Source organism: Aspergillus bombycis (assembly GCF_001792695.1).
Source record: "Aspergillus bombycis strain NRRL26010 chromosome Unknown contig00113, whole genome shotgun sequence".
Taxonomy (NCBI): domain Eukaryota; kingdom Fungi; phylum Ascomycota; class Eurotiomycetes; order Eurotiales; family Aspergillaceae; genus Aspergillus; species Aspergillus bombycis.
This window is the reverse complement of record NW_019170115.1, coordinates 22,814-38,129: the sequence shown is the minus strand read 5'-3', so window position 1 is coordinate 38,129 and position 15,316 is coordinate 22,814. Positions and strand designations below refer to the sequence as shown.

The 15,316-nt window shown below is 48.9% G+C and overlaps 4 protein-coding genes across 4 annotated transcripts; 3 read left to right on the top strand and 1 right to left on the bottom strand.

The window, feature by feature from the left end:
• Positions 1 to 100: 100 nt before the first annotated feature.
• rna14 (cleavage polyadenylation factor subunit RNA14) lies at positions 101 to 3,406 on the top strand (the record flags this gene model as incomplete). Its single annotated transcript, XM_022537174.1, has 5 exons — positions 101 to 997; positions 1,048 to 1,479; positions 1,544 to 2,546; positions 2,608 to 3,300; positions 3,387 to 3,406. 5 exons carry the CDS (start codon positions 101 to 103, stop codon positions 3,404 to 3,406), a joined length of 3,045 nt encoding a protein of 1,014 aa, XP_022385099.1.
• A 1,990-nt stretch (positions 3,407 to 5,396) lies between these two features.
• On the top strand, positions 5,397 to 8,402 carry ABOM_010045 (putative eukaryotic translation initiation factor eIF-2C4; the record flags this gene model as incomplete). Its single annotated transcript, XM_022537173.1, has 6 exons — positions 5,397 to 5,600; positions 5,684 to 5,796; positions 5,849 to 6,039; positions 6,110 to 6,258; positions 6,311 to 8,147; positions 8,206 to 8,402. The coding sequence occupies 6 exons, from the start codon at positions 5,397 to 5,399 to the stop codon at positions 8,400 to 8,402; spliced, it is 2,691 nt and encodes an 896-aa protein (XP_022385102.1).
• A 1,393-nt stretch (positions 8,403 to 9,795) lies between these two features.
• Positions 9,796 to 13,494, bottom strand: ABOM_010044 (SAGA histone acetyltransferase complex subunit SPT7; the record flags this gene model as incomplete). The annotated part of the gene is made up of 4 exons (XM_022537172.1): positions 9,796 to 10,438; positions 10,488 to 11,176; positions 11,230 to 12,368; positions 12,420 to 13,494. 4 exons carry the CDS (start codon positions 13,492 to 13,494, stop codon positions 9,796 to 9,798), a joined length of 3,546 nt encoding a protein of 1,181 aa, XP_022385101.1.
• A 616-nt stretch (positions 13,495 to 14,110) lies between these two features.
• On the top strand, positions 14,111 to 14,879 carry ABOM_010043 (VanZ family protein; the record flags this gene model as incomplete). Its single annotated transcript, XM_022537171.1, has 2 exons — positions 14,111 to 14,135; positions 14,245 to 14,879. The coding sequence occupies 2 exons, from the start codon at positions 14,111 to 14,113 to the stop codon at positions 14,877 to 14,879; spliced, it is 660 nt and encodes a 219-aa protein (XP_022385096.1).
• Positions 14,880 to 15,316: the final 437 nt, after the last annotated feature.

Here is a 15,316-nt window from a genome sequence, read left to right as displayed (position 1 = left end):
GTCCATTTCCCCCCTCTGCGGAGTCAGTCGCTAACCAGATCCGAACACGCAGATTTTCTTTTCACGACACCTTGATTGGGATCCAGAAAACGCTTTTGTCATGGCTGAAGATGATGCTGAAATGGCCTTTTTCCAGGCCCAGGCGATGAATGCGGACTCCGTGGACTATAAGGCTGTTGAAGACCAGGGCGCTAGTTCAGATTCAGATGATTATGATCCTTCGAAAACACTTCAAGATCAATATTCTGCTTCCGTTCCTGATTCTAAGCAAAGTGAAATCGCTCCTTCAAGTGCTTCTCCTTCAGATCCAACCCCCCCTACACAGTCTATCCCCCTTGAAACGGATCCCAGCCAGCCCGCGGATAGTGCCTACCCTTCCCAGACACCATCCCGAGCTGACTCCCAGGCATCAGCGTCGGCACCTGCGTCGGGTACTTCTGTGCCATTGAAGACGAGGACAATTGGGGGCTTTGTGGTTGAGGACGAAGATGAGGATGACGCGGGTGATGCGGATTATGAACCGCCAGCTGTACTAGGTGTCGAGGACATGAATACTATATCTATGACTGTGCCTCAGCAACCCATTTCAGGAAATGCAAATGAAGATACTCCTACCCCTGATGTATCAATGGACGGTGCTGTGCAGGCATCTGCCAACGCAAAGAATTTTCCCAATAGCTCTTATACCCCTGTTTCTGCTGCTGCTTCTAAAAGCGATACACCTGCGCTTTTGAGCCAGGATATGTACAACTCACGTACTTTACAGCCTGAAAATATGCAAGATAGCGCTGCAGCTACACCCGCTCCTGATTCTCCTTCGACCGCCAAGGGCCGATTGCCTCACGATCGCGTTGGTATCTTGGAGGACAGAATACAAGAAGACCCACGTGGTGACATCCCAGCATGGCTCGAGTTGATCAATGAACACAGAAGCCGCAATAGAATCGACAGTGCACGTGAAGTATACGAGCGTTTCTTGACGGCGTTCCCCTTTTCTGTAAGTATTTCATGCATCGTCTGGAGAAGGCAAGGACTAACCCTTCTTAGGCCGAACAGTGGGTGGCATATGCCACCATGGAGTCTGAGCTCAACGAGTTATATCGCCTTGAACAGATATTCAATAGGACTCTTTTGACTATTGCTGACGTCCAGCTCTGGACGGTATATCTGGACTACGTTCGCCGGCGTAACCCTTTGACAACTGATACTACTGGTCAATCAAGGAGGATTATTTCGTCCGCCTATGATTTAGCACTGCAGTATGTCGGTGTAGATAAGGATTCCGGGTCTATATGGACGGATTATGTCCAGTTCATACGTTCTGGTCCAGGGAATGTCGGCGGTTCTGGGTGGCAGGACCAGCAAAAAATGGATTTGCTGCGCAAGGCTTATCAGAAAGCTATCTGCGTTCCCACTCAAGCTGTCAATAATCTTTGGAAAGAATACGACCAGTTTGAAATGGGTCTAAACAAACTCACGGTAATTTATGCCCTGCTTACCTGTAGTTGCGTGCCCACGCTAATGTTGCTATGCTTATGTATAGGGACGGAAGTTCCTTCAGGAGCAGTCGCCCTCGTACATGACCGCTCGCAGCTCTTACACAGAACTGCAAAATATCACCAGGGACCTGAACCGGACAACTTTACCAAGGCTACCCCCTGTTCTAGGCTCTGATGGTGACATTGAATTCGGGCAACAGGTTGATATCTGGAAGCGCTGGATCAAATGGGAGAAAGGAGACCCACTTGTTCTAAAAGAGGAAGATCAGGCTGCTTTCAAAGCTCGTGTAATTTATGTGTATAAGCAAGCTCTCATGGCTCTTAGGTTCTTACCAGAGATATGGTTTGAGGCTGCTGAATTCTGCTTCCTAAACGACATGGAGAACGAGGGCAATGAATTCTTAAAGAACGGCATAGAAGCTAACCCGGAGAGTTGTCTTCTCGCGTTCAAGCGTGCTGACCGGCTGGAACTCACTTCAGAGTCCGAACAAGATCCCATAAAGCGAGGTGCCAAGGTTAGAGAACCTTATGACAAGCTTCTTAATGCGCTTTACGACTTAATCGCCAAAGCACGCACGCGAGAATCTCAAGATGTTGCACGACTCGAGGAAACTTTCGCGAAAATGAACCCGGATACTCAGCCGTCCAAGACAGACGATGACGATGACGACCAAAGTGACTCGAAGGCAAGAGAGTCGATGAAGAACGCCCAGATCGAAGCCCTGCGCAATGCGCATGCAATCCAAATCAACATCCTTTCCAAAACGGTCTCGTTCGCATGGATTGCTCTCATGCGCGCAATGCGCCGCATACAAGGCAAGGGTAAACCTGGCGAAATGCCTGGCTCCAGACAAGTGTTTGCGGACGCCCGCAAAAGAGGACGTATCACTAGTGATGTCTATATTGCAAGCGCACTCATCGAATATCACTGCTATAAAGACCCGGCTGCAACAAAGATCTTCGAAAGGGGTGCTAAGCTATTTCCCGAGGATGAGAATTTCGCACTCGAATACTTGAAGCACTTGATTGACATTAATGATGTTATCAGTAAGTCCCCTGATCCCATTTAGTAGGTCGTTCTGAGGTGGAAGCTGATACCTCTTTCCAGACGCTCGTGCAGTCTTCGAGATGACGGTAAGAAAGCTGGCATCTAACCCAGAAAATGTGCACAAGACCAAACCCATCTTTGCCTTCCTTCACGAATACGAGTCTCGTTACGGAGATTTAGTACAAGTCATAAATCTGGAGAATCGCATGCGTGAACTGTTCCCCGAAGACCCGACATTAGAACAGTTCGCCCATCGATACTCTAGCCCTGCTTTCGACCCTACCGTGGTGCGGCCGATCATCTCTCCCTCCCAAACAAGGCCCAAGACAGCATTCCCAACGGAGCAGCCCGTGTCTCGTCATGGCACGCCATCTTCGAGGTATCCGGATGCGTCAGTAACCAACTCCCCGAAAAGACCATTAGAAGACTTTGATGACGATACGAATCGACCGCGCAAGTTTATTCGAGCTGACTCCCCGCTGAAAACAGCCCAGAGGCGACAGTTGGACCCGCCAAAACGTACTCAACAAGTCATCAGCAGCCAGACTGGATCTCAATTTCGGTCACAAGGTTCACCTGCTCCACTGCCTCGTGACATTGTTTATCTCCTGAGCATCATTCCCTCGGCATCAGCCTATAACGCTGGTCGGTTCTCACCAGAGAAGTTGGTTGACCTTATCCGAAGAATTGATATGCCCACCTCCATCTCACAGATTCCACTTCCACCCTCTGTCCGCGGGCTTGGGTTTCCTGGTACGCCTCCAGTTCTCTAGAATCTTTTTGGAACCCCACCTTTCTTTTGTCCGAATAGTGGAACTAATGCTTGCCGTTTCCGACAGGTGTCTATCGCCCACAGTAATATACCAACGCATAGAGGCATGGTTCCTACTATTGCTTGATGATAATGCGCAATATCTGAATATCTTGGGTTCACATTGCCTGGTGTCTCGCATCGGCTTCAACCACATCTCATCGGCCTGGCGTGTCTTAGATCTGTAGTCATTTTCAAACGTTGCTTACATTTGACGAACGGCGTTCAAGTTTGGTTTGGCAAATTGTCACGAAACCCCTATCAGCTGGGATCAACAAGCAAATATCACTCGGTGACTTTCTTTTGGGTAGGATATGTTATCCATTGCAGGTTGGGTTTGTACAGTTTTTTCTTTATATCTTTGGTCTCCAATATGAAACGGGTCACTAGGAAGTTGTGGTGGGTGGATGAAGGGGAAATTTTGTTTCGTTCTATGGCACGGATTGTGCGATTCTCAGGATACCTCTCGAGTCTGCAATATCTTTCTTCTACTTTGACAATGGTATTTAACGTATTCTTGAAGTGACGACGTTTTCCACCTGAGTAAAAGGCGTGGTGCGATGTATCATCCAGATCGTTCCTTCAATAAGCCTCTATGCAAGTGTGCCACAGCGTGATGAGAACATGATATTGCCAGCGGTGCTAAAGCCCAGACTGATCTTCTGCAGCTCCACAGCCTTGTTCTATCCACTGCCTTAGTTCCAGAACATATGTATCTCGGCCTCGACTTGCTCTATTAGTATTTTCCTTGGGGAGCGCCACCTCCACAACGTGCGCAGTGGCTGAGAGATGTCAAGTATAGAACAGTCCGAAAGAGGCAAGCTTTTCAAACGTGACACTGACTGTGACGGGATTTCCAGCAAGAGATCTGGTCAACCACTGTCAACTTCTGTTGACTCTGGCCACGCAACTCCTCCAAGGCTCTTTCCCGGTGTCCGTTGATACCCATCCTCACTCACAGGAGACAAGCGGTAGTCACGACGGTCTATTGAACCTTCCTCATCTGACCCTTGATCTATTCTTCCATCTTCCACCTTCCACCTTCCACTTTTCAAGCTGCTCAATCAACTCTCATCATCATCATCATCATCATCATCACCATCACCCTTGGCAACACCTTGAGCCAATCATTGAACTACACCTCACTTGCCCTGTTGTGTTTCTTTGGCAACATCTCACCTCCCTCACCTTCCTCACCTCACCTCTTCCATCCTGCTTCTTCAACATCTTCTTACCTCATTCTACCACACATCTCATCACCTCCCATCACCAATCAACCCTCCACCGACCTCTATCATTCATTCTTACCTTCATCACCGCTCGCCATTTTCCATCCTTGTGTCTGCCCCACAAACGTCTTACAATCCGTTGTAACCCTGCATCCGAAGACAACGTCCATTCCGTTCCATTCCACCTGCATCATAACCCCAACCACCAATCTAAGAATGGCTTCAGTACCTCTTATCGACCCAGCTTTGGATAAACCAAGGCTAAAAACCGATGTGTGCCGAAACGTTGACCTGCCCTTGTCAGCTTTCGCGATTAACCATTTGGTAAGTAGGGGTTTAATCCACATTCCCTTGGGCATTCTCGCCTTCTATTCTTATTCTTCTTTCCTTGGACTCGTCTGTCTTTTTTTGTTCTCTTTTGCCACATTAATTCCCTTGTCTTGGTTCTTCTTTGGTCTTTTTGTTATTCTCTCCACCCTTCACTGTGCGGATTCCTTCCCACGCCCATGCTCATTCCCGTTTACCCAAACGGCACATACATGGAATCACGGGGATTCACAGGCCGAAGGCTATCCATCGATGTGGGAAGCCGGCATTCATTGACTTGTCTTCTATTACCTGAATCAAGTGCAAACGCTTCACAGGATGGCGTTCTCCCCTTATAAAAAGCCCTATCTTCCTCCCTATCAAACTTATTCGCTTTCCCTCGTCTGTCCCATACCGGTAGGATCTTGCTGCCTCGTTTTGTTTCTTTAATACTGCCGCTCTCCTGGTCTCATACCAGCGATACGTCTGCTTTCTCTTCTACCATGGAGGAATTCGAAGTCGTCAATAAACTTACCGGCGGCCTCCGCCACCTCCGAGTTCGTGAAGCTGACGAAGTCGTCAAGTATTCTGTCCCAGTCGAAACTGTGCCTCGTCCGGGTTTCAACACCACTGGCAAAGAAGTGGATATTTCTCTAAACGCATACCCGATCACCAAGTTCCCTAGTAGGAACGTTTACCAATACGATGTGAGTGTCTCCGGCAGCCATTGGCTCAGCCAATGAGTCCATCCAATGCCTCATAAGAAGACCTGGAGTAACTCAGAATATAGGTCAACATCGGGAGCGGTGATGAGAAAAATATCGTCTGCAAGAAGGTCTGGAACTCGAATGCGAGAAAGACTGCTTTGAAGCAGATCATCTACGATGGTCGCAAGCTTGCATGGTATGTCCCATAATGCACAATCTATAGAAAGAGGGGTTGCTCACCGTCACAGGTCGATGAACAACTATTCGAACGGACTGAATATTATGGTCGACCTTGATGCCGAACAAGGCCGCCCTGGAGGTCGAACCTCGAATGCGTTCCGTCTAGTTGTACGGCCTACTAAGACGGTCAATCTCGCCGTCTTGAATGCCTGGCTCCAGGGACGTGCTGCTTTTTCTGAATCTGTTTTAGAGGCTCTGAGTATGTGCCTTCTTTCTCCTGTCTCTTCTTACCATTATGGTTGTCTTCAAAAATAAACTAACCATCAAAGATTTTCTTGACCACGTCATTCGGGAATGGCCCAGCGGCAAATTTTTGGCAATTCGCCGGTCCTTCTTCGACGAAAATGGAGAGCACAAGGACTTGGGCAATGGTGTGTTGGCCTTCAAGGGCGTCTATGAGGCTATTAGGCCTGCTATTGTAAGCCAATGCTCTTTTTGTATCTATTCCTCAGACTGACAATGCTATCTAGAATCGTGGGCTTATTGTCAACATTGACGTGTCAAACACTTGCTTCTGGGCTCGCACTTCTTTTTTGGGTGCTGCTATGGCCGTCTTGGACTGTCGTGATCATCAGCATCTCATGCATGAGCTTAGACCTGTCGCGGATGGTCACGGCGGCACAACCGAATCGAACGCATTTTTTGAAGTCCACCGCCGGCTGAAAAAGCTCGTGGTCCAAGCACATTACCGGGGCTGCCCTTGCACGAATGTGAATTTTACTGTTAAGGGCCTCATCAATGCCAGTGCTAGCAAGTACATTATCGAGATCAAGGACAAAGCGACCGGTATCATTGAGAAGATCACAGTTGAGCAATATTTCAAGAAGAAATACAACCTTCTACTCACATACCCAGATCTTCCCATGGTTGAAATGACAAAGAAAGGCATTGTCTACCCCATGGAGTACTTGACTATCCATGGTCTCCACAAATATCCTTGGAAACTAAACGAATACCAGACCTCGCAGATGATCAAATATGCTGCGGCACGCCCAGCTGATCGTCTCAATTCAATCCATAAGTCCAAGAGAATGCTGGATCATTCTAAGGATCCGGTTCTACAGACTTTCGGACTCCAAATTGACGAAAACATGATCCGTACTAAGGCTCGATTGCTTCCAAACCCTGATATCCAGTTTGGCGGCAACCAACGTCACAATCCAGGAACCAACGGCCGCTGGGATCTTCGTGGAAAGAAGTTCTACCAGCCGAACAAACAGCCTCTCAGCTGCTGGGGTGTTGGGTTTATCCCAGGCAAACGCAACGCCATCAACAGAACCCAGGTGGAACACTTTGTTGACGGTTTCATGAAGACCTATGCTGGCCATGGAGGAAATGTTACCCAACGTCCCTTAATTGCTGAATTGACAGAGGACACCGGTGAGGCCATAAAGAGACTTTTCAACTCAACCGGTAACAAATTCCAAAGGGAGCCCCAGCTCCTGTTGATTATTGTCCCAGACAAGAACTCGTTCACATACCTCCGGATTAAGAAATCCTGTGACTGCCGTTGGGGTGTGCCTTCCCAGGTCTTGCAGTCTGCCCACGTGGCTAAGGCGAACCCGCAGTATATTTCTAACGTTTTGATGAAAGTCAATGCAAAGCTCGGGGGTACCACTGCTCGCATTATACCAAAAGTCAATGATGCCAACCTCAGGCCAATGTCGATGATCATTGGTGCGGATGTCACGCATCCTACCATAGGTGTTTGGTCGCCTTCGATGGCCGCTGTATCCGTCTGCATGGATACTTTTGGTGGGCGCTACTGGGGTGCCTGTGAGACGAATGGCGACCGAGTGGAGGTTATCGCTCGTGCAAATATGGAGCACATGCTCACCCCACTTGTGCGAGAGTGGATGTCTACTGTTGGTCAAGGACGCGCCCCCGAAAACGTTTATTACTTCCGCGATGGTGTCTCAGAGGGGGAGAGAGAGAAGATTCTCAAGCAAGAAGTCTTGGATATGAAGTCTATCTTCATGAAATTAACCCAAGATAAATGGAAGGGAAAGTTTACAGTTATCATCGCAAACAAGCGCCACCATATCCGAGCATTCCCTAAACCGAATGATCGTAATGCGGCCGACAAAAACGGTAATCCTCTGCCAGGACTTCTCATTGAGAAGGACGTTACTAGCCCGCATGACTGGGACTTCTTCCTATACTCTCACATTGCACTTCAAGGTACCTCACGGCCCGTCCATTACCATGTTATTTTGGACCAAATTGGGCACAAAGCACATCAGCTAGAGAACATGATCTATGATCATTGTTATCAGTACATGCGGTCTACTACCTCGGTTTCATTGTGTACGCACCTTTTTCTCCCTATTGTATAAGACTTCGTGACTAACATAAACAACTATAGTCCCCGCAGTTTACTATGCACACCTTATTGCGGCCCGCGCTCGTCATCATGAGGATGTGCCTGCCAGTTCTGGTCCGCGAAGCGGACGCGAAGTTCCAATGACGAACCCTAAGCCCAAGGATAAGCCCGTCGACCCGAGGCTCCTGCCAATTCACGGTACTCCAAATAGACTGCCCTTCGCAGTTTGGTACATCTAAGTGCTGGCTATATGGATACTTGAATATTACGCAAAGCGGCAAATTTATTTTCACCACTTGTCTACGTCTCCCCAGCCATGTCTGGCATATGGACTGGGTTATCTCCGCTCCTTTAGCTTTGCTTGCTGCGTTGGCTCATGTTATCAGGATTTTCCATTAGCCATGGTCATGCATTTAGAGGTTCGAGTCAGCGACGGCTGAGCCAACGGGACTGACTGCCTTTAGCAAGGGCGGATGGATCTGGAGGATACGGCTGTTGTGGACGAGAGTTTCAGTATGTACCTAAGGAATATCTTTAGGCTTTCACAATCTCATCTCAACTTGCTTTGCTACGTCCTTCAGTACCAAACACCCACGGGGCGTATGGCAGTAGATGTAATCATCATCATGTTTCTAAATCTTTGGTACCATGACATAACGAAAACGGAATCGAGTGCGTCTCACCAATAGGTAAGATAGTCGACTGAAAACAAAACTTGGTTTTAAACTGCAGCTTAGCCAGGCACTGGATTGTTAAGGTCTTTATGTCAGATAACATGTTATGTACTATACGAGTATTGATCTCTGTTTAGAGTAGCAGAGCAGAAAATCGGATAATACATCGATGATGAATGGACCAGTAGAGCAGAACAGCAAGTAAAAAGTGGAGACATGGCATGAACGAGCAAGCAAAACGAGGGAAAGGAGTAGTAAGGTAGGAAGAAGAAATGAAATCCAAACGAAGAGAGAAAGAAATACTGCGCACGCTTATATTAGCATACGAGTACATGGTATAGAAGAAGAGGAATCACCAAAGTACAGTAAAAAGAGACAAGGAAAGACACCCAGATGTGAACAATTTGGCCCGAACTGATTTGCTGCTCTAGGGTGCACCCTTTGTCTCGAAGTCAAAGAAGGATAAAATAGAATAGTCAAGGATTAGAACCAGCTGGTACAGAAAATGGATGAGTTGCTGTGCTGTTTATTCCCTCCTAAAATCATGCCATGCTGCGCCATTCCATATAATCACCTGTTATCTTTTTTGTTTCAATGTCCCGGTCCCTAATGCAGAATAATTGAGAGAAAGGAGGGAAAATGGAAGAGAACGCTGCTGCCAGAAAACCAGAATATCGAATTCTCATCGCTAGCGTTCCCCCGGTGTTCGGATGTGAGTCGTTGTCTATTTCATGCCCAAGAAACTGGCTTCACCTGCCCAACCAGAAATGCCGGGTATTCATGCACTTTAGAAAAACACTGAAAGTGAGAAATAATGCAGAAATAAATGTAACAGAAAGGGTTTTAGGACCCTGGAAGATAGATGAGAGAGAGTCATCCAAAGGTATAAGTAGTGGAAAGGCTGTACAAGTACCATTGTGGCCTGCAATACGAGGGGTTCGGTATGTTTCGTATAACATCATGATGTATCACCCACTGTACCGTTTGTCAAAGGAACCGTGCTGTTGTTACTTTTGTTTGGATCGCCGTTGGCATCACCGGCGCCTTCACCAGCAGCGGTGACGTCTGACATGGAGCTATCTGGTCCGTTCTTAATGTTGTTAGAATCAGCGACGGGACCCCCCGGGACCTCAGCAGAATCCTTGGAATCCAAGTTTGTCGATGTTGGGTCATCGGTAGTCTTAGTGCCATCCAGATTCGCTGCAGCTTCGTCCCCGTCGGCAGCTGATCCAGGAATTTCCAGGGCCACGCCACTGTTCTTCTTGACCTTCTTCTTACTGGGTTCTGAGGGCCCAGGCTTGATAGCGTTTGGTTGCTGACCAGGAGCTGCCGGAGGGAGTGGCCGCTTTTGGGGGCTGGAAGTCGGCCCGGTCGGGGCTGAGGGTGGCTGGATCTTGCCAGAGGCTGGAAGACGAGGTTTAGCAGCCATTGGTCTTTGTTTCGGTGGTAGTTCGAGATCTTCAACCAGACCCTCGTTGTTGTTCGCTTGCAACTTGGCACCGAAAAACCCTTGGACCAATCCAATTTGTGCCGGTAACGTCTCCGATGTGATCCGTGGGTATGGAGGGGGCGGTGGGAAGAGGGTTACGGTTTGGGTAGAGCTAAGAAACGGTGAGTATCCATAATGCATCCGGGAGTTGTCTACCATACCTTGTATTCTGGGACTGAGCAGCGTTATACATCCTATTCTGAAGCAGGTGAAGCGGGACACTGAGAGTAGCCAAGCCGAATTCCTTATCCAGACCGAGCTCCTTGAATCCAAAGAAATCTTCGTCAATGTCTTCAGCGAAGTCACCACCAACGAACTGTTCACTGCCATCTGCAAATGCACTGGAACCATCTTCACCTCCATCGGCAAGGGCAGGCCGCAGAAGCTCAGAAAGCAAAGACCTCAAGCGGTCATGGACAGTCGCGAGCTTCGTTCCAAGTCGTTCCACATCGTCTTTTATATAAGACTCAATGTCTTCAACTCCGATGCCGACAGAGTTCAGTGTGTGAAGCACAATTTCCGGTTCGGTGTATGCCTTTTTCCACTGATTGCTTGAAGACACAATATCCGTTGAATCGTTGGTAGGAACTTTGGGTGCCTCAATATAAGACTTGAAGGTTTCTCCTATCTTCTGAAAAAAATCAGAAGCGATATCAGTGACAGCGTCAAGAGCTGACGGTTGGTACTCCTCGAATCCAGTATGATAGAATATCTTTGCAACGGAGCGCTGCAAAGCTGCCTTGCAAACCCATGGAGAAACAACAGGTCCTTCATCATTCATCACATGAGGAGGAACATCGTGTTCAACAAATGGTTCCGGCTGGTATTTCTGGAATTGGTTCTGGTACATCTACAATTCAAATTAGAATATTCACCAGCCCTCACAGGAGCGAGCAAACATACCTGAGATTGCAACTGCATCTGCTTGACTATGCCAATTTTGGAGCAAATCTTTCGAGTCTCTTGCATTTGCCGCATATTCGCATCCATCTTGCGGGAAAGTTTGCTCTCGGGCTGGGTGAATGTTCCCTTCGGCAGGATCCTAAGAAACTCCTCTGAAGCATCCACGATATTGCCATCAGAGTCTTCCCTCCAGAGCAGTTGCCCAGGCAGATCAGGAACGCCTGACATAACATCGTAATAATCAGGAATCACTTTATCCTCTTCGACCTCAATCCCTTCAGCAAGAGATTCACCAGCCGGGCCAGGCCCCATGGCTTGTGCACTTGGCTCGTTGGACTTATCACCTTCCGCATTGATCTGTTTTTGATTCCTCAGCCACCTTCGCATACCAGCTTTGGTGCGCAGTAGAGCCGGTTCGTCCGAGTTTAGCTTGTCACCTTTAAACAACCGATGCCTTTCTGCAGCAATAAGAGCTCTGTCTTTTTTCGTGACTTGCTTCCAAACCTTGTACTCAGGATCCTCGGCCTCCGCGCCCGGTGCTGATAAAGCACTAAGTGCATTAGACGGGGGCGCTAACCCATCAATTTCCATAGAATCGCCATGACTTCCGGAGACACCAGCTGCGACGCCAGCAGGGTCTGAAGGTGTCTGTGTCCCGGGTGGTGGTGTCGCGAAACCGTTTTGGGTGCCATCGGCAGGGACATCGGAGTCCGCGCGTGCAGGTGCTGGTGGCTGGGAAGATGCACCTGCAGGCGGCTCAGACCCGCTAGGGGTATTTCGAGCTGGAGCAGCACCTTTCTTGGACGATTTACCGGGAGCTTTCCTACCTCTGGACGACATGATAGGCTCATCGTCACTCTCTTCTGCACCGTCAAGCTCCGCGAGCTGAAGTCTACGCTCCTCTGCTTCAACTTCAGCACGATCTCTGATTACAATCTCTGGAATAAGAGGAACAAGCTTCTCCGTCTCCTTTTTCATGTACAAGGCATGCTTGCGCAGAAAATGGTCCGGATTTGTGTTATATTTGAAACAGTTGGACCAGATCAGATTGATGTCATCAACAAACTCTTGCTTTGACTTATACTGCAGTGCTTTCAGCTTCTTGGTCATTGTTCCCAGGTCCATGGGATGCTTGATGACTGTTTAATGAATTAGTACAGGCGTGACTTCGAGTCAAGGGTATATCGTACTTGTGTAATAATCCGGCGCATCTCGTTTATTCACACGAGTCAAAAAGGCACTCGAATGCTCCGTCATCGCTTTAAGTTCGCTGAGGACTTTCTCCGCAGCTTCGTATAGCTCTTCCTGGCCGATTTTATCCTCACTGGCCCATTTGCTGCGATTCTTCCGTACCTCGCTCATCAAACTCCGAAGCTCTGCATCAGAGGCTTGCACCATTGTCCGCTTCATGTCGATTCTCGCAATAAGATTCTTCAACGTTAGACTCGACGCGCCAAGGTTAGCATTGCTCAACGAGCCGTACCCGTTTGAAGTTGAAGTCGCATTGCTGCCAGCATTGGCTTGGCTCGACATTTCAGCTTCAACTTGCCGTTCAGACTCTTCTAGGCGTTGTTGATCCAGCATAGCATCTCGGTCATTTTCTAGTGTATAGAAAATGGTATGGAAACTTCTCTTCGCAGCTTCCTCAGTTGCTTTCTTGTCTTCCTCCAACTTCTTCCGGATATCTTCCAACGTCTCTTTCTTCGTCTCTTTCGAGACATCACCGCCTGCCGATGTCGTACCACTCGTATAGCGACTTAGGGGAGGAGCACTAGATTCCTGGGAAGGGGTGAGCGGTTTGGGCTTTGGCGGCGATGGAGCATCATCATCATCATCATCGTCGTCATAGTCATCGTAGTCATCGTCATCCAGCTTCCTCGCGGGTTTCTTAGCGGGAACCGGAGGAGGTGCGGGTTCATCAGCGCGCTCATTCTTGGTGTCGGGCTCATTAGCGTCCGCGACGGAGGCGCCAACGAGGTCCTCCACATTTTTCTGGCCAGCAAATAGGTTATTTATTTTCGCCTCACTGCGTCTGTATAGATCGCGAAATATGGCAATGCGTGGGTCTTCCTCGGCTGCCATATCAGCCTCCGATATCAGATTACCCGCGTGAGACCCATCAGCGTCGACCGAGGCGCGCATTTGGGGCGTCCTGGGGCCGGAAAATGATTTCGAGTAGCCATTGATTGCCCGCGAATCGTGATGATCATCGGGAGGCCGAAGATGTCCTGGTGGCAACCAGGTGTGGTGGTGTCCGAGCGACATGCTCGCTCCAAGACCCCAGTTCTGGGGCGGGCGAGGGGGCTCGTTTCTCCACGGTTAAATTCAGGTGCGGAGAGGCAGCAACAAGGTGGCTGGAGTGACGGGAAAAAACATAGAGACAAACTAAGAGGTGCAAAGAAGAGAGAGGAGATAATCTCCGACCCAAAAACGATGGGACGGGCGGAGATTTTGATGGGGAAGTGAACGGCTTCTGTACGAGGTTCTCTGCGCGAACGGATGAAGTGAAGTCGATCCCGTGAAGGCGGAACGGTTGCCGCAGCCTTCAGACCAACCGCGCAGTTCTCTTGAGAATGATCAACGGTTTTCTTATCCGGTATAGTATATTATATTGGGATGGAAATGTGTAGTATATAGTCCGTGTATAATTTAGTATATTAGTTGGTGAACTCCCCACATCCAGTGGACTTGAGATTGGATGGCGGCGACAATGAATCCAAAGAAGGTACTTTTTTCATTGTTGCAGGTGTTCTGATATCTGATTCCCCATCCGACCTGATGTTCCCTCAGTTAAGCACATGACGCACCCGGAATCATTATCGCTACTCTTTCTCGACCACAACTTCTCTCCGCACGCCTCCTTGACCACCACCCAAGCATCATGCGGATCCGCTATCCTTTCGCGGGTATGTTACCTCTGTTGACAAGATTCGCAGCTTCCTCCTCCTCTTCCAGAAAACCATCATAGACATTCGTCCTACATCATCAGTCACTGACTTATCCGAACCTCCGCAGGCGCCTTCGTCTTCGTCTTGCTCTTGGCTGCCTATATCGGTCTTCTCCCCCACAGTGCATCTCCCAGCGTTCCGTCGAAACTACAGCCCAATGACAAGTTTCTCCATGTCGTGACGTTCTTCCTGCTGTCTCTCATCTTCTACTGGATTCCCGACACCACCCGTCGACGCACGTTACAATTGACCTTAATTGTCTGCACCGTTGTTCTGGGAATTGGCTCCGAGATTGTCCAAGGAATCCTCCCCAATGGTCGCTCGTTCGACCCGTTTGACCTCCTCGCCAACATAGTGGGCAGTCTCGGCGCAGTCGGCCTGTGCAGTTGGTACCACCGGCGGATGATGGAGAGGCGGCGCAAAGCCCGTTTCGGAGCTCTTGGAGACGCCACAGATGACGTTGAGCTCGGCGTCGGCCCCGGCCATGGTGAGACCGACCATGAGCAGGAGGGGTTAGGGGCCCAGGAAACGGGGGTTACGAATCTGGAGCGTGAGGTCGACAATTGGGATGAGAATGCTGTCGATAACTGGGATTCGGATGACGGTGCGAACGAGCCCTCCGGTTTGATCGGAGACGGCTCGGAATCCTCCGCGCCTGCCGTCAACGGGGACAAGGGAGAGGGGAAGAAACGAAGTGACTGATTCGATCTACACTGAGATCTAAATCTAATCGCCATGAAACCTACCTGGTCGTTGTTACCGTGGAGACCAACCTTCACGCCATTGCCATCCTTACCAATGTCGCCATATCCATACCCTATCCCTTATGACTGGTCTGTTCTACCGATTTATCCATCATGTTTTACGCCCTCCTTCAAGCTATATCCCAACCTGTTATTGCTATGTTGCTCAGCTTGCTTGATGATTAATTTGCAGGATATAACACTCCTTACGATCTTGAACTTGATTATCTCATTTTGTGGATTTGCGGTCCGTCCTCGCACACTAAGTCTCGACTTTCTGGCGTGTTCTTTTCATCAGGGACTTCCGGCGTTGTAAATAAGGTACAAAACTATGCGCTTTCTAATATACGGAGCAGAATATCGCTGAAAGCAAATCCTATTATCTTACCCGTACAC